A 19301-nucleotide genomic window follows, 5' to 3' on the forward strand; every position below is an offset into this window, starting at 1 on the left:
CTTTGGATGAGACCTTGTGGAGACAGTTGCCTAAGTATGGAAAGATGATGACACCTTGTTTACTTAGATAGGCAGCAATTACAGCAAGGACTTTGGAGAATACACAAGGGGCTGTCAACAGTCCAAAAGGCAGTACCTTGTACTGATTATGTTTGGCTCCCATGGGGAACTGGAGAAACCATCTGTGGGCTATATACAATCTGTGTATTGTGAAATGGAAATACGTATCTCGGAGGTCGAGGGCCGAGAGCAAGTCCCCCTGTTCCAGTGCTGGGATAATGGTAGAGAAGGTAACCATCTTGAAGTGTTGTAGTTTGACAAACTTGTTTAGGTTTTGAAGGTCCAGGATCAGCTGCCAGATTTCTTCTGGATCAGAAAAAAATTCTAGAAACTCATTCTTCTGTGTTGGGAAGGGACCAGTACTATGGCTCACAAGTGAAGAAGATGAATTATTTCTTCTCATAGAATGGGTTCATGAGGGGGTCCCTGAAGAGGGACGGGGAGAGAGGAAGGATAGATAGTAAAGGGATGGAGTATCCTTCCCTGATGATCTCTAGAACCCATATGTCTGAGGTGATTAGTCTCCAAGATGGAAAGAATGGAGCTAATCCGTCACCAAACTGGTGGTATGTCGAAGATGGTTGATGTGACTGGAAAAGGGAGAGGCTTCTTGAGGCCTTGACCTACCTTCAAAATTGTTGCTTGGCTGCAGGTGTGAGAGAGGTAGTCCCTTGAGGAGTGGCCCGTCTACGTTTGGTAGGGGGCTTTTGTTGTTGGCGCTGAGTGTCATAGTGCTACTGAGGAGTGTACTGCAGTGGTCAGGATTGTGGGGGGAGATTATACTTTTGTAGGTGTCTCTTTGGCACTGGTGTGTAAATATTAAGGGAGAGGAGAGTAACTTGGCAGTCTTTAAGGGAGTTTAGGGAATCAACCGTATGCACCATGAATAGTCTGGGGCCCTCAAAGGGTAAGTCTTCAACTGTGGTTTGTACCGCCTTAGGAAAGCCTGAGAGGTGCAATCATGGTGCCCGCCTCATAACCATACAGTTGCGATGGAGCGAGAGTGATATCTGCAATGGGGCTCGTAGGGCTGTATGGGCCAAGAGGTATCCCTCAGATATAAGCACCTGGAATTGTTCTTTCTTGGCCTCAGGAAGGTTATGGCAGAATTCCTCTATTTTGGAGTAACTGAGGTAGTTGTACTTGGCCATAAGAGCCTCGTAATTAGCTATTCAAAATTGGAGTGTGGCAGATGAATAAGCCTTGCGTCCGAATAAATTAAGCATTTCCAGTGTCTGTCCTGACAGGTAGATACTTGTTGTCCTTTCTCTTCCTAGAATCATAGAATATCAGGGTTGGAAGGGACCTCAGGAGGTCATCTAGTCCAACCCCCTGCCCAAAGCAGGACCAATCCCAACTAAATCATCCCAGCCAGGGCTTTGTCAAGCCTGACCTTAAAAACTTCTAAGGAAGGAGATTCCACCACCTCCCTAGGTAACGCATTCCAGTGTTTCATCACCCTTCTAGTGACAAAGTTTTTCCTAATATCCAACCTAAACCTCCTCCACTGCAACTTGAGATCATTACTCTTGCACCATATTAACTACTAGAGAATCTGGGGTGGGATGCGAGAAAAGAAATTCCACATCTTTTGCAATAACATTTTTTGTCTGCCCATTTTCAGGTTGGAGGGATGGCCACTGGGGTCTGCCAGAGCAGTTTTGCAGGATTGAGAAGAACCTTGTTGATAGGTAGGGCAATTTTGGAGAAAGATAATGTGTGCAGGACATCGAGCAATTTATGCTCCTGATCTTTCACTTCCTCCAAAGGAATCTGGAAGGAGACTTAAATTCTGTGGACTAATTCTTGAATGTGTCTGAAGTTGTCAGCAGCAGTAGGATATGGGGGCATGATAGCCTCATTGGGGGAAGAAGAGGAGAAATATAATGTTTGTGGAGCTTCCTCCTCCTATTCTTCCCCCTCATTCAGTACTTTGATGGGGAGGTTCAGTCTCTGGTGTGCAAGAGACCAATGGAGAAGGGAGAGGTATAGTTCTCTGGCATTGCTCCATGGGAGGCTTCCCGAATTGTGCCCTATACATGTCCCCAACATGGCCAATGTGGAGGAGTGGAATGTGTAGTTGCATCCACAGTGGTCCACAACAGGATTGTGGTCCAGATGTGGATTGCAAATAGTGAGGATGTGTAGATGAAGTCGTTGGAGCCTGTCTTGAATAAGAGGGTGCAATGGAGCACTCCTCCTTCTCTTCTTCCTCCTCGTCACTGGGGAAGGAGGGTGCCCTTGTCAGGGGAACAACAAGGAGTCTGGTGGCACCTTAAAGACTAGTCTTTAAGGTGCCACCAGACTCCTTGTTGTTTTTGTGGATACAGACTAACATGGCTACCCCCGATACTTGTCGGGGGGAAAAGGGAAGAATGTTATGAGTCCAGAGAGGAGGGTGGAAGTGGGAGGAGGTCATGTCTGAGCAGAGGTGACTCGGGCATGTCAGATACAAGCTGGTCTTTTTGGTATCTAAATTCCTGGAGAGGAGGAAGGACCATCATCAGCACCAGTACATGACTCGGTGCCCAGGTGGAGCTGAAGACTTGGTCAGTGCTAAGGACTCGCTCAGTGGCGACGGCTTTGTTGGTGCTGAGGACCTGGTTGGTGCTGGCAGTTTTGGTGGGGCCAAGGACTTGCTCTGTGTCGATGGCTTCAACTGTGCCAAAAAGGACGCCAGTGCCGGTGGTTTTGTAAGTGCCATAGCTCCTGAAGTCAGTCTGTCTTGGTCTCCAGAGCCGAGATATGGTGCTGAGGGCTGTAGCTCTGCCTGGTTAGGTCCTTAGTTTCATGCCGAAACAAGAGGAAGTCAGGTCCTGGAGCTGTGTCCCCTGTCAGATGATGTTGAGGCTACTGACCTCACAGGGGAAGGTGTTCTGGCGAGCTGTGCCTCAGACTGTGAGGAGGGAGCCTGTTTCTTCTTGTCAGAGCAAGAAAGACACAACTTTCTCTTAGAGGGACGTGGGGAATGAGGATCAGTGGACAACCTGGCAGAGCGTGAAAGCCACATAGGAGGAGAGTCCAGGGCCGGGTTCGATGCTGGGCGCTGTGATTTCTCCATGAGGAGAAGTTATAACCGAATGTTCCAGTCTTTTCTGCTCTGGCAGTCAAGTTGTGACAGTGGGAACACTTCTGTGGGATGAGTTCCTCTTCCAGAAAGTGAACGCACTGCGGGTAGCTGTCCATTACTGGAGGGCATTATAGCAAGAGTTGCACCTCTTAAAGCTGGGAAATCTGGGCATAAGGGTGAGGAAAAAAGCTTCCTAGTTCGGAAGGGTGAGAAGCAGGGAAATGAAAACCTAACTGATGAGGTAATCATAAAGGTGAAGCAAAAACAAATGTTTTTTGATAGAGGGAAGAAGAAGAAGTTCTAAATTACACTAAAACTGACAGGTAAGGCACTATTCTAATGAGGGAAAAAGGAGAAGCGGGCTCTTCTGCGGATTCCATCCCAGACCAAAGGCGGTAGCGAAGGAACTCGGGGGTGGGGGGCGGTCAGACAGCACAACAATATATATATGTCCCACTCATGGCGTGAGAGAGGAGAGGTGTGAATGTGCAGTCTGACAGGCACTGCTGATGAAGATTTCCGATCCCAGGGGTAAGGGGTGCTGCCACACCTACAGTGGAGAACCCATAGGGACAATATTCAAAGAAGAGTTAATCTGCTCAGCAACAGCTTGCCAGCATTGTAATAACTTTATTAAACAGCAGCCTACTGTGGCCTAGGTTGAACCTGGATAATTTCTTGGGCAGTCCATGACTGAGATGACTAGGGTGACTGTTTTCCTTGCCGTTAAATGTTCTATAGCTCTTAGGATGAATCTTAAAAGGAATGGGAAGGATTCACCCGAGCCAGTATATTTTCAGAACTACTGATGATGTCTGAGTATTTGGAGGTCTTGTCAACACAGCAGTTTTCTCCAGCAAAGGAGGTAATCTTTTCAAAGACCCTTTTGGCTCCATGTGCCTTTCAAGATCTGATACACTGGAGTTCAGAATACCATTTAGATGGTGTTTTTCCATTGCTCTAAATTAAACATTTTCAAATAGATTAAATATGCATCTATTCTTTAACTTCTTGAGTTTTTGTAGTCACGTTTAGCAAAGACAGACCCACAAAGTATAATTAGTAGGTATATTCACTGCAAGAGCCTTGTCTGCAATCTTATTTGTGCCTCTTACAGGTGGACCTTAGATTATTAAAATTGCATTCCTTTGTGATTTAGATCAATATATCTCTATTTTATATATGTATCTATGTACGTATTTTACCTACCAAATATTGAAGGTCTGAAATTATTACCTTGTCCTCTTTGGTATCACTTGAAAACTTCTTTGTATACATTGAGTGGGATTTATTACATTATCCTAGAATTGTGCATGAGATATTTTGAGCTATATAACTTTTGTGACAGATATGGTATTTCCTGAAATACTCTTGAAACACCTCATGGTGTTAAATTTATGTATTATTGTGGGCTAGACTGTATGTAACTTCTTCATGGGGAGATGTCACAAACATTGCAACTCCATGCAGCATCTTTGGGGTCCATTGTTTTAAATGAATGTTTTATGTATGACTGTTCTATTCCATGCGGAAGAGCTACCACAGCTCCTACAGGAACTAAAACAATAGATGATTAAGGCAAATCAGGCAAGTTGTAATCTCCCCAGAGAGATACCACCTCCTGGGGAGGCTCACATATACTAGCACAAACTATATTCCCCACAGAGACCAACAGGCAAAGAAAAGACTTTGGGATAAATAGCCTGAGTTTAAATTGACTCAGAGCCTTTTTTTCTGATCCAACAAATGGACAGACCCTTCTGTCCAAGGGAGCTCCAATTCTTCCTGGGAAGGGTTGGAAGGACTTTGGCCTACTGGGGCCCCATAAGACATATGGGTGATCTCTGGCAAGCTTATTAACATGCATGTAGGGGCTTTTATTGTTTTTAATGTTTTCTCTGTAATACTTTCACCTTAAGAATAAATGTACTTGCTTATAAAGGACTGTGTGATAACTTATAATTGCTGCCAAATACATTGTTTGTAGCCTTGAAAGAGAAAGCAAAGTGACGATGCTGGCCTGTTTAGGCAGTCTGGCTTGCTGGGACTATCACAGTGTAAGCAGGGTTCTGTGTAACCTGGAAAAGCCCCTGGTCAGGAGGGAGAGACACATGGGTCTCCACCCAAGAGATGTGACAGCTGAGGAGCCTGGAGCCTCAGGGGTGCTTCAAGGGACCATGGAGGGGGAATATGGTGCAATTGCCCTGAATTGTGACAACTATTAATGGCATAACTATTATTTATAAAAACTAGACTAACCTCTCCAAGGCAGGCATTACGTTTTCCTGCATGCTGCATTACACCTAGCACAATGGGGAGATGATCTTTCTTGGGGTCTCTGACACTACCATAACAGAAATTAATTTTACTATTAATAGGAGTTAGAAAGAGATAACCTACTGATATATGCATGTGTCAAAAATCATACAGAATACATAACAATAACTATCTTAGGTATAACAGACAATGTTGCAGTTAAAAATACAAGAAAAACATGCCTTTCCTTACCTGCTCTATGCCAGAATTTCATGTGTTTAATTCCAGCTGTTATCAGTTTATCAGGCATATAAGGATTAATTTTAACAACAAAAATCTTATCTTTGCTTCCTCTGAAATAAAAAAGTAAAATATTTCACTGCCTTGATCCACAGACAAATGTATACACTCATATTTTTCTGTAAAAACAATGAGGAGTTCTTGTGACACCTTAGAAACTAACAAATTTATTTGGGCATAAGCTTTCGTGGGCTAGTACCCACTTCATCAGATGTACACAGATTTCTGTGTGAATGTCCAGCTTGCTAATATTTATCTCATAAAACATTCCTATAGCTCTTAACCATTCTTTTATTAGGAGAAATAGGAAGGCAGGCCATTGAACTAAAGGTACTGAGTTTGTCTAACTCTTAATTTGACAGTTTGCAGATTAGAAATCTGGAGAAACTGCTCTACTTCAGCAATCCACTCAACAGCATTTTCTTTGTAAAAGAACATACTTGACCTAAAATAATGCAATGATATTTACTCTTTGGGAATTAAGCCTTGATAGCAAATTAAGGGCTGTAAGGTTACATTAATTGCAGACTGTATCTACATCAGTTTCTCATTCTGAAAATCAATGACAATGTCCATACACTTTTTACTGAACTTTTCCATCATTCTAGTGGACTTAAACAATAATGGGTATGACATTGTTTGTCACATGTATCTTACAATACCTATCTTCAGCAGTTTTTGAAAAAAACAACAACCCTGTCATCTTTGTTTGCTGACACATTTTGTATTTCTTTGTATGTTCCTAAATACAGACACACAATACACAGCTACAGGGACTACTGTTTTGAAAGATCCTATCACTTTGAGCTATATTTCCTATCTATGTAAGAGAAAGTTATTTACCAGTAATTCCGCTTCTCTGAAAATATCATTTTGTAGGAGTCTCACTCATGGGTATTTGCTCCTTAGTGCAAGAATGGGAGAACTCCTTTAGCTTTTAGCTTCCTAAGATTTTTTGACTCTGAGGGCACCACAAGCCAGTCCGTTACTAACCACTTTACGCCACAATCTGTCATATATAAATGCTGTCCTCCAACATTGCAGTCAATTTCAATGACAGAGTTTGAGGTGAAGCTCCCCAGATAGAAAAGCCAATCCGAAATGATCAGCATAAGATTAAAAAAGGGCCCTAGGGGAAAAAAAATCAGTAATAAAAGGTGCAAGAGAAAAACATCTGAGAAAAGGCTCTGAGCTCTAATGGTAGGACAGCATATGAAATCCTACAACATGTAATCTACTTTGAAAATAAGTTATTGAGCATGACAAGTCTAAAACAGGAGTCCATTCTGGAGGTGAAATCCAAGCAATAAATGCCTAATATATGTATGTGGAGTAAGACTATGTATCTGCTTTGAGATTTCTTAATGAAAATATACCTGAAGCAGGAGATGGTGACAGTGTTGCTTCAAAATGAGTGTACCTTGACAATAGCTTTAGTATCAAGCAATCCTGGTGTTAGCTATATAAAATGCAATCATATTGTCTTCTTAGCAATATACAGTACTGCCCAGTAAAGTGGCATCAAATGAAAAAGATGGGTGGACTTTCTGAAGGCTTTTGTCTTTTCCAAAAACAACACTAAGCACCTTCAGACATTAAGTGTAGAGAGAGGAGTATTCCGGAATGGACATGCAAAACACACTGGCAGGACAAACAGCTTATTAAAGTGGAATTCAGACACCAACTTAGAGAGCAATCTTCAATATGTCCACTGTATTGTCTTATCCTTGTAAAATCTGGTGTACACTGGGTCTGTTACTAGGGCTCTGCAAGCTGAACTCACTGCTACCAGGTAAAAATTACTTTTCTTGTGAGAAACTTAAGCTCAGAGAGACTGAGTTGCTTAAAAGGAGCTTTCATCAATTTTGTCATCTTGATATTAATATCCCACGACACAGGAGGCTTTTTAACTGGAGGTTTTAAAAGCCTCAAGACCTGCATGAACCTGACAAGGGACCGCACAGACATTGCACTGGTTGACCCTCAATTAGTTCACTATTGGCCAGAATGGCTGCCAAACGTACCTGGATGTAGTTAGTCTTTCACTTAGACATGTGAAAAGACTAGTCAAGTAGCTTTTCTGGTGAGAACAAAGTGTCCATTCAGTCCTGTTTGCATGACTTGACAAACCTATTTTTAACTGTAGGAACTAGAATTGTAGGTGCTTCTCAAGTCTCCTTGGAAACCCTCTACCAGTACAGAACTGCCCTCATCTCCAGAATAATTATGTCCAAGTGCAATTCCTATAGAGATAAAAATTCGCTGGGTGCGTAATCCTCTGCATTGGCTCCCCATACCAGGTTAGACACATCTGTGGCTGCTAAAGTTTGGAGAGGAGGTATTTTAAGGTCAATTTGTAATTGGTGATTGTTCCTGAACTGTCAACAGGTCAGAGTAGCCTGGAGACTGTCTGCCATCAGATGAGATGTGAAAGTTCCTGTACTACTTACTTCCACTGGAATTGCAGGGTCTGCAGAGCTTACCTCATATGTAGGGCCCTACCAAATTCATGGCCATGAAAAACGCGTCACGGACCATGAAATCTGGTGTCGCCCCGTGAAATCTGGTCTTTTGTGTGCATTTACTTTCTACTATACAGATTTCACAGGGGAGACCAGCATTTCTCAAATTGGGGGTCCTGAACCATAAGAGAGTTGCAGAGGAGTCGCAAGGTTATTTTAGCGGGGTCATGGTATTGCCATCCTTACTTCTGCACTGCCTTCATTGCTGGGCGGCCAGAGTATGGTGGCTGTTGGCCAGATGCTCAGCTCTGAAGGCAGTGCTCCACCAGCTGCAGCGCACAAGGAAGCGTGGCAATACCATACCATGCCACCCTTACTTCTGCGCTGCTGCCTTCAGAGCTGGGCAGCCGGAGGGTGGTGGTGCTGACTGAGTGAGGGCCCAGCTCAGCAGGCAGCAGCCTAGAAGTAAGGTTGGCAATACCATACCAGTCCATCCTTACTTCTATGCTGCTGCTGACAGCGGCTCTGCCTTAAGAGCTGGGATCCCGGCCAGAAGCCACCGTTCTCCAGCTGCCTAGCTCTGAAGGCAGCACGACCACCAGCAGCAACACAGAAGTAAGGGTCGCAGCACCACAATCCCCCCACCCCCCGATAATAACTTTGCAACTCCTCCACAACTTCTTTTTGGGTCAGGACCCCTACAATTACAACACCGTGAAATTTCAGATTTAAATATGTGAAATCATGAAATTTATGATTTTAAAAATCCTATGACCGTGAAATTGATCAAAATGGACTGTGAATTTGGTAGGCTCCTACTCACACGCAAACATGTCCTGGATACCACAAATAGCATTGCAGCCATGAGACCGAACGTTAGTAGCATTGTCTAAACCAGTGGTTCCCAAACTGGGGTTCATGAACCCCTGGGAGTTTGCGAAATATTACATGGGTTCTCGGGAAAAAATTCCCTAATGGCAGACAGAGCTGTCCGTAGGGACCCCGGCCAGCATGGCGCCAGCAGCCCGAAACCCCTGGACTTCCAAGAGCTAAGCAGATCAAAGCAAGCATATCTATCACACTGAGGAGATTTAAATGTCAAGACTCCTTATAAGAAATGGAAAGGGAGGTGGATATTTTTTGCTGGTTTTAAAATTAAATAGGCAGCTAGTATTGTTTTTAAAATTATTATGAAGAACAAGTTTAAGCTTTGTTGTAATGTGCGTTGTTTGCCTGGACTGCTCAAGACCTGAATGCTTTTGTAGGAGGAACTCTTTGAGTTGGCTTCTTAAATACTTCCATGCTGTTTCAAATCTGATACTCCTTGATGAAACATAGGAGCCTTGTCTTATAACAGGCTTATTCAAAGTGATACAAGCTACGAAAGTGAGATCTTGGAAGAGTGTTGCCGTTTTCATAATGCAATAAAAATACTGTAATGATAAATAATAATTGATAATAAATAGTGTGTAATAAGCATGTCACAAAAACAAATTTTATATTTCCAAGATCACTGCTTTTATAATTTATACTCAAGTAAAGGAGGAAATCCCTGGAAATATTCATTTTTAGGAGGGAGTTCACGAGACCTGACATTTTAGTGAAAGGGGTTCACAGGTTGTTAAAGTTTGGGAACCACTGGTCTAAACTTACCTGCTGACTCTCTTGCTGATCTGTTGTGCCCAACTGGGAATGTCTACGATCCTGCTCTGGAGAAGGAAAATTGATTTGAGCTGTCTAGTGGGGCTCCTGTATACTTCAATTGTCTGCGGGGGACTGTTGAGAATGTGGGTAGTTTTTCACACATCCTAGTGACTCCATTCTGGTAGTGATATGGGCTGGTCTTTCACATGATCCAAAGTAGTGTCCTTAATCAGCCAATCAGCCAACTTAGTGAACGTGCATGCTCCCAGACTGGGCAGGAAGGCAGTGACTTTCATCAAGAATTTTGTGAACATACACAAAGCAGACACCAATTCAAGAGATAAGACAGTGAAGGAAGTGATGTTCCTTTACCTTATATCTGAAAGCTTGAAGAGCATTCTAAGGTGCATGCAAGCATTCAGTTCTAGAGCACATAGCAATTAAACTTCATCTAAGAGAGTTGTAGTGGCTTCCAGGGTAACTATCTAGAATTGTTTTTTTGACCCGATACTGATTCAGTTCTCTGAGATCCAAGAAGGGCCAGAGATTTCCCATCTTTTTTCTGCCTGAAAGTATGTAGAATAAAATTCCTTTCCTTCTTTCACCCAGTGGCCCTGGCTTTAAGATCCTCTTTGTCAGGAAGGACAAGAGTGTCTGTACCATCTCTTCTTCACATTGATACGCCTGAGAGCATTCTTGAGAATGAGAAGCACAATTTGGAAGACATTCTGAGAACCATTTGTAGGGGGGCACCACCTCATCCAATGAGCTCAGTATCATCTCCTTCAAATACCAAGACGGGTCAGCAATAATGTCAGGCAAAACTGGCACTGGGCCCTGCCACTCAGAAATTTTGACTGACTCAGGCTTTAGTACTCCAGGCCAGCCTTGTGCCTTCCTAAGGCCTGAAGGAGAGCTTGTTGGACTGCCCCATGTTTCCTCAGCACTTGGAATTACATTTCCAGATATATCTAGTACCCCTGTACATCATGAATGATGCCAGTGCAGACAATATAACAAATATGGTCATCAGTTTTAAACACTGTTTTGCCACACAGGCCAAGTTTGAAACTGCAGAGCAGTCTTTTTAACTCCTTGTCTGCATACCTGAAATAAAAGAACAACACTTCCTCAGCTCTTGTCCCCTAATGCCCCTACTCTACTTGCACTACATTGATGACATCTTCATCATCTGGACCCATGGAAAAGAAGCCCTTGAGGAATTACACCATGGTTTCAACAATTTCCATCCCACCATCAATCTCAGCCTGGACCAGTCCACACAAGAGATCCACTTCCTGGACACTATGGTGCTAATAAGCTAATAACCTGGACACTATGGTGCTAATAAGCATAAGTGTTTATGGTCACATAAACACCACCCTATCCGGGAAACCTACTGACCGCTATTCCTACCTACATGCCTCCAGCTTTCATCCAGACCACACCACACAATCCATTGTCTACAGCCAAGCTCTACAATACAACCGCATTTGCTGCAACCCCTCAGACAGAGACAAACACCTACAAGATCTCTAGCAAGCATTCTTACAACTACAATACCCACCTGCTGAAGTGAAGAAACAGATTGACAGAGCCAGAAGAGTACCCAGAAGTCACCTACTACAGGACAGGCCTAACAAAGAAAATAACAGAACGCCACTAGCCATCACCTTCAGCCCCCAACTAAAACCTCTCCAATGCATCATCAAGGATCTACAACCTATCCTGAAGGACGACCCATCACTCTCACAGATCTTGGGAGACAGGCCAGTCCTTGCTTACAGACAGCCCCCCAACCTGAAGCAAATACTCACCAGCAACCACACAACAGAACCACTAACCCAGGAACCTATTCTTGCAACAAAGCCTGTTGCCAACTGTGTCCACCTATCTATTCAGGGGACACAATCATAGGGCCTAATCACATCAGCCACACTATCAGAGGCTCGTTCACCTGCACATCTACCAATGTGATATATGCCATCATGTGCCAGCAATGCCCCTCTGCCATGTACATTAGTCAAACTGGACAGTCTCTACATAAAAGAATAAATGGACACAAATCAGACGTCAAGAATTATAACATTCAAAAACCAGTTGGAGAACACTTCAATTTCTCTGGTCACTCGATTACAGACCTAAAAGTTGCAATTCTTCAACAAAAAAATTTCAAAAACAGACACCAATGAGAGACTGCTGAATTGGAATTAATTTGCAAACTGGATACAATTAACTTAGGCTTGAATAGAGACTGGGAGTGGATGGGTCATTACACAAAGTAAACTATTTCCCCATGTTTATTCCCCCCTCTACCCTCCACTGTTCCTCAGACGTCCTTGTCAACTGCTGGAAATGGCCCACCTTGATTATCACTACAAAAGGTCTTTTTCCCCCACTCTCCTGCTGGTAATAGCTCACCTTAAGTGATCACTCTCGTTACAGTGTGTATGGTAACACCCATTGTTTCATGTTCTCTATGTATATAAATCTCCCCTCTGTATTTTCTACTGAATGCATCCGATGAAGTGAGCTGTAGCTCACGAAAGCTTATGCTCAAATAAATTTGTTAATCTCTAAGGTGCCACAAATACTCCTTTTCTTTTTGCGAATACAGACTAACACGGCTGCTACTCTGAAACCTGTCTAAATGAAAAGCATTACCGGTGCACCAAAGGGAACATCAGACCAAAAGACACAACAAGTGCTGAGCACCAAGATAGATGTAGGAATGAGAAAGATGTCTTTATTACTTACAGCTCAGCACCTAACAAGCTTTGGTTTTGGAGTGCTGAGAACAACAATGCAACAGAGCTAAGGTGCTAGCCAAAAGAAAACACATACATATGGTAAAAAGGCTCTATATTAAATGGGTGGCACATAAAGCAGTGTGCCAAAGTTCTGAGAAAATATGGACCAAATTATGACAAAAAGCAGAATCCAATGTGCCTGTCGCAAAAGACATCAGAAATTTAGAAATACTGTACTTCACCAGACTGAAAAGAAGAGCTGGATCCAAGAAAGAACACATGAAGAGCTTCAATGTTGTGTGCACAATAGGCACTGAATAAAAAATTTCAAATTTGTCCTATGAAGGGCCCCAGGACCCTTCTATTTGTGTAATGAAAGCATGTAACACCAGATTTTGTGTGCTAGAGTCAAAGAGTTGCTAACATTATCTGAACTGCAAAATAGAGAAATAACTATTTTGCACATCAAAATTGTGAAAGTGGAAATACGAAGCATGTTTCTTTTTCCGGCTGCTGAAAGTATACTGTTGAGCGAACATTTCATTGTCCACATTTGGACACTAGATCAGCATTTTGAATTATTCATGAAGTTTTTGGACCAGTTACTGTAAGAGAGGGTTATTCACCTTGTGCAGTAACTGAGGTTCTTCAAGATGGTTGTCCCTGTGGGTGCTCCACTTTAGGTGTCTTGATGCTCTGCGCTTGTAATCACAGATTTGTGGTAGCAGTGCCCAGTTGGGTTGCAGACACGCCATAGCTGTCTCGTGCTGTTCCAAGTGGTTACATAGGGGTGCACAGCCAACCATCCCCCTGTTTCTTCTCTACCTCAGAGGATCAGCCTGAAACTCAGAAGTAGAGAGGAGGTGGGAGGGTAGTAGAGCACCCACAGGAACAACCATCTCAAAGAACCTCAGTTACTGCACAAGGTGAGTAACCCTCTCTACTTATTCAAAGAGTGTCCCTGTGGGTGCTCCACTTTAGGTGACTGTTGAGCAGTGCCCCTCAGTGGAGAAGAGGGGCTTTGGAGTTGGTCTATTAATGGTGGATAACACCATAAGTCCAAAGTGTGCATCTGATGCTGATGGTTGTTCTAAAGCAGGGATTGGCAACCTTTGGCATGTGGCCCGCCAGGGTAAGCCCCCGGCAGGAGGGGCCGATTTGTTTACCTGCTGTGTCTGCAGGTTCGGCCGATTGCAGCTCCCACTGGCCGCGGTTCGCCGCTCCAGGCCAATGGGGGCTGCGGGAAGCTTGGTGGGCCACGTGCCAAAGGTTGCCGATCCCTGTTCTAAAGCATAGTGTTTAGTGAAAGTATGGACTGATGCCCATGTATCTGCTCTACAAATGTCAGTGATAGGGACATTATTGAGATAGGCCACAGATGCTGCCAGTGCTCTGGCGGAGTGTGTGCAAACTCCTGATGGGGGTTGTAGATTGCTGTTTTGATAGCACAAATGGATAAATCCTGATATCCATTTGGATAGTCTCTGTTTTGAGATGGTTTGACCCATCTAGCGTTCTGTTATGAAAACAAATAGTCTAGGTGATTTTCTAAATGTTTTTTTTTCAATGTAAAAAGTTAATGCTCTGCGAACATCAAAAGTGTGAAGTGAGGCCTCCCTCCTGTCCACATGTGGCTTAGGAAAAAATACAGGTAAGTAAATGGGTTGGTTTAAATGAAAGGGAGAGGCAACTCTGGGTATGAATTTAGGATGCGGTTATAGGATTACTTAATCTTTAAAGAATGTTGTATAAGGTGGGTATGCCATTAGAGCACTTAATTCTCCCACCCATCTGGCAGACGTGATGACAATGAGGAAAGCCACCTTCATGGATAAGTGCAACAAAGAGCAGGATACAAGGGGTTCAAATGGCTTTTCCAGGAGTCTGCGTAGAACACGGTTGAGGTCCCACATGAGTGTAAGGTTTCTTACTGTGGGTGTAACAGAGCACAGCTGGCTCTCCTGGCTCCTGCCTCTGCTAGGCTCAGATAAAGTCACTCAGAGACTCTGGGGTTCAGGAACCACTGGTACTTTTATTTACAAGTATGTGCTCCCACCACTGTCTCACCATATAGCGTACACAGTTCTGGGTTCCTTGTGACTGAACCCAGGAGGGAAGGTCTTTCTCCCTGCCTAGACTCCCTCACTCTCCTCCATCCCACCACCCTGGCTTCCTTCTTCCCAGCCTCTTATATAGCCTTTGGCTAATTGGGCTGGCAGCTGGCTCTCATTTCCCAATTAGGGAACGTTCTTTCCAGCCAGCTCCACTTTATTCACTTAAATGGGGCTAGCGTGGCAGGGGGCTGATTCTGCAGTCTTTTTGCTCAGCACCGTGTCACAGTAGAATAAGTATTTTCAATGCCTGTAAGGAAGCGCTTAATCATCGGAAGAGTAAATATGGTGACCCTATTTACCTTGTCGTGGAAGGAGGTAATAGCAACCAAGTGTACTCTGATGGAGCTTGTGAATAGCCCCGATTTTTTAAGTTCTAGTATACTGTCCAGGATCCTTGGTAGGGGGGATGATTGTGTTAAGATCTGTTTATCTTGGCACCAGGTGCAGAATTGTTTCCACTTATGGATTTATGTCTTTTTTGTACTTAGTCTCTGACTGTTCAGTAATATATCTTTTACTTCCTCTGAACAGGCCTTCTCAACCCCAGTCAGCCATGGAGTAACCAGGACTTGAGGTGGAGTACTGTAAGGTTGGGGTGATGGACGCGTCCCACGTCTTATGATAGAAGGTGAGGTACTAAGGGAAGGCGTTGAGGTTATTTCACTGCCATCTGACACAAGTATGGGAACCACGTTTGTCTGGGCCATGTGGGTGCTCTGAGAATGACCTTGGATTTGTCCTTGCTTGATCCTTTGAATGACTTGGCTTAGGAATGGGTCGGAGAAAATGCATATATCAATGGTGCCTCCCATTTTATGAGGAGAGTGTCACCTAGGGAGTGGTGTCCCAATCCAGCTTTGGAGCAATATTGTGGGCACTTGGCATTCTGAGCTGTTGCAAATAGATCTATGATGGGGAACCCCCATAGTTTGAATATGGAGTTGAGAATTCCAAGGTCCATCTCTCACTCGTGAGTTTGTGAAAAATCCATGCTTAGTACATCCGCTGTTGTATTCTGACATCCTGGCAGATAGGATGCAGCTATCTCTATGTTGTTGGTGATGCACCAATTCCAAAGGCGTATTACCTCTGTACACAGGGAGTATGATTGTGCTTCCCCTTGGTGGTTTATATAAAACATGCATCCTATATTGTCCATGACGATCTTATGGCATTGTTCTTGATTAGAGGGAGAAAGTGGTCACATGCATTTCAGACTGCCCTTAGCTCTAGTAAGTTTATGTGCAGGTTGGACTCTGCTGGAAACCAGCGGCCTTGGACCATATTGTTTAGTAGATGTTCCCCCCCGCCCCCAACCTATTAGGGAAGCATCTGTCATGATTGTCATGGATGGAGTTCTTTGTTGGAAAGGGCAGACATTCCTTGGTTGTGTCCACCATGTTAACGAGACTTTTATTCTGCGAGGCATCTGTTGAGAGAGTATCTGGCAGTATATACACTGTTAGAAGCCAGACTGGCAAGCATCTTATGTGGAGTCTGGCATGCTTGACCACAAATGTTGTTGCTGACAAGTGCCCCAGAAGTTATAAACACGTTTTAGCGGATGTTTGTGGGCTGTCCCTCAACATTGAAATTAGATTGACTAGAGCGAGGAAGCGTTGTTGGGGTAATGTTGCTGTTGGTGTTGGACAGTTGAGATAGACTCCTGTGAATTCCAACTTTTGGACAGGAACCAGTGTAGACTTTTGTGCATTTATATGCAACGCTAGGTTCGTGTAAAGGGTTATTGTGCTCTGCGTGGCGTTTATCGCTTCTTGCCATGTTGGTGCCCATATGAGGCAGTTGTCCAAGTATGGAAATATCATTACTCTGTGTCTGCAGAACTGAGTTGCAATGACAGGTAGAACGTTGGAAAAAAAGCTTTGGGGCAGTAGATAGGCCAAAGGGTAGTACTCTGCATTGGAAATGCTGTTTCCCTAGGGTGAATCTCAAGAATCTTGTGTGTGGATGTTAATATGAAAATAAGCATCCTGAAGGTCAAGGGCCAAGAGCCAATCTCCCTTCTCTAATGTTGGAATTATTGTGGTTAGAGTCACCATTTTGATATATTCTCATGAATTTGCTGAGTTTTCGTAAATCCAGGATGGGTCTCCACCCGCTGGTCTTTTTCTGAGTTAGAAAATGGTGTGAATAAAAACCTCTTCCCCTGTGTTGTGATGGTACAGATTCCATGGCACCTATTTGTACAAAGTAGTTTATTTCCTGTTCTAACAGGTGCTTGTGAGAGGGGTCCCTGAAGAGGGACAGGAAAGGGGGGTGGGTAGGTGGGACAGAAATAAAGGGGATGGAGTAGCCCTTCTGGATAATCCCTAAAACCCATTTGTCTGTCGTGTTGCTGTTCCAGACTGGGTAGTATGGTGACAGACGGTCTCCAGATGGGCAGGGAACCGTTTCTGGTTCCAGAGTAAGAGAGTGTGGAGGTCTTGTGCCCTCGACCACACCTTCAAAATGATTGTCTAGAGGTGGATTATCAAGATGTTGAAGGCTGATCTTGGTTATGCCAACATCTGTTCTTTGTTTATGCCATTGGTCGTACTGTCTTTGGAGCTGAGAGTATGGCGTAGACCAGAATCTCTGATTGTAAAACCTGCTCTGTTTCTTTTTGTTTGCAGGTATGTAAATACCAAGGGTTTTTAAGGTTGCCCTTGAGTCTATTTGTATGTAATGAGATATCGGTTTCGTCTGCAAAGTTTCTGACCCTCGAAGGGTAAGTTCTCGACGGTTGCCTGGACCTCTCTTGGGAACCTGGAGAGGTAGAGCCAAGATGCATAGCGCATGACCATAGATGTTGCGATGGATCGTGCTGCCGTGTCTACAGAGTCAAAGGAGGCCTGTAGGGCCATCCTGGAGATAAGAGACCCCTCAGAAATGTTTGCCTTGTATTGTTCTTTTTTGTCATTGGATAAATTTTCAGTAAAAGTTGACATTTTGGAGAACAGATTGCATGTATTATTTGGCCAGCAGGGTTGCACAGTTGGCTATGTGGAACTGAAGTGTAGCTGAGGAATAAGCTTTCCGCCAAAAAAGGTCCAGCCTTTTCCAATCCTTATCGTATGGGATCATTTGGGACTGGTGTTGTTTCCCTCTTTGGTTCACTGTCTCCACTACTAAGGAGTTTGGTGTGGGGTGTGTAAATAGGAACTCAGCCCCTTTTGCTGGCATGTAATATTTTTGTCATATCTTTTACATGAGGGTGGTGCTGTAGCAGATGTCTGCCAGATTATTTTTTTTGCAGGCTCCATGCCTGCATAATTAATTGGCAGAGCTATCTTTGCTGATGGGTATGCCTAGGGTATGTCTCAGAGCTTATGTTGGGCTTCTGGTAGCTGAGCCAACGAAATGTCTAGGGATTCAGCAACCCTTTTGAAGAGGTCCTGAGAGGATTTGAAATCATCCCCCATGGTGGGTGGTGGTGGCATGGTTTCGTCTGGTGACAGCGAAGAGAGGTGAGTAGGCAGCAAAGTGTCATGCTCAGCTATGTCCTCAGGTTCCTCAGTGTCCTCCTCTTGTGTTTCTGAGGGTGCCAGAACAGTTGGTGAAGGAGACCTGGCTGTTCTGGACTAAGGGGAGCTAGGAGAGCTGTGGTTTTGGGCCCCATACATTGCCCATGGATCCCAGTATGACCAGTTAGGTGGGAATGGTATGTGAGGTGGTGTCCGTAGGTGATCACATCCTCATATATCCGCAGGTGGTTGGTGATGAGATGGTCCTGGCTTGGGTGAGGAATGGCAAGCAATATATATTACTGCATCATCTTCTTCCTCATCACTGGAGATAGGGGAGGCTGATCTGCAGGGAGTAGTCTGGCTTGGTACTGTTCCGGATGAGGTACCTTCGGTGACGAATAAAGATTCGGGCATTGAGGTCACTATCAGGTCCGCATGCCTCATGAATTACTGCGGAACTGTGAGGCTCGGTGTCGGAGACGACATGGTGGACTGCCTGGGAGCATGAGTTGAAGCTGCCGGTGCCAAGGATTTAGAGTTGTATGGCATAGGTACAGCAAGTGGCGCCACTGTACCACTTGGTGCCAAGATCTTCTTCGGCTCTGTGGGTGCCGAGCTGGAATGTTTCAGTTTAGCGCGTGAACCTCCTTTAGAGCTTGCCTGCATAGGGTCTTTAGCTCTTCAGGAACTCTCGGTGCCGGACATTCCTGGTGCCTCGCGGTCCGGCACTCTCAGTGCCATCAATACCGGAGCAGATTTTTCAGTTAGAGATTGCTTTCTTTTAGGTGATTCTCCGTGCAGGGATGTCTGTGATAGCTTTTTGATAGCCTTTCTAGGAATAGGCTCTTTGGCAGCTGTTGCTGAAGTAGAACCCCTGTCAGAGGCTGCCGCTGGCGACCGTTGGCCAGGGGGTGACCTGGACTTGGGGTCGGAGACTGGCCTGAGGGATTTCTCCTTCATGAGAAGCTTCAGTTGGAGATCTCTGGCTTTTCTTGTCCTGCCTGTCAGCTTTCTGCAGTGTGGGCACTTTTGAGTAATGTATGTCTTGCCAACAAAGCAGACACACTGAGCCTGGCTGTCAGAGACCAGTATGGATAGTCTGCAAGTCAGGCTGCATTTAAAGCCAGGTGAGCCGGGCATGCCCAAGGGAGTCAGTCTCTTAGAGAAAAATTGGGGTA

General features: G+C 44.3%; 1 protein-coding gene across 1 annotated transcript in view; it reads right to left on the minus strand.

Moving 5' to 3' along the window:
- The window catches only part of EML5 (EMAP like 5), a 288831-nt gene that overhangs the window by 107350 nt on the left and 162180 nt on the right, over positions 1-19301 (minus strand). Inside the window, exon 17 of the mRNA XM_084632418.1 lies at positions 5639-5739. Within this exon, the coding sequence (XP_084488544.1) occupies positions 5639-5739 (101 nt within the window). The remainder of the gene's footprint in view (positions 1-5638; positions 5740-19301) is intronic.

This window comes from Lepidochelys olivacea, assembly GCF_965140295.1.
Source record: "Lepidochelys olivacea isolate rLepOli2 genome assembly, chromosome: 6".
NCBI classification, from domain to species: domain Eukaryota; kingdom Metazoa; phylum Chordata; order Testudines; family Cheloniidae; genus Lepidochelys; species Lepidochelys olivacea.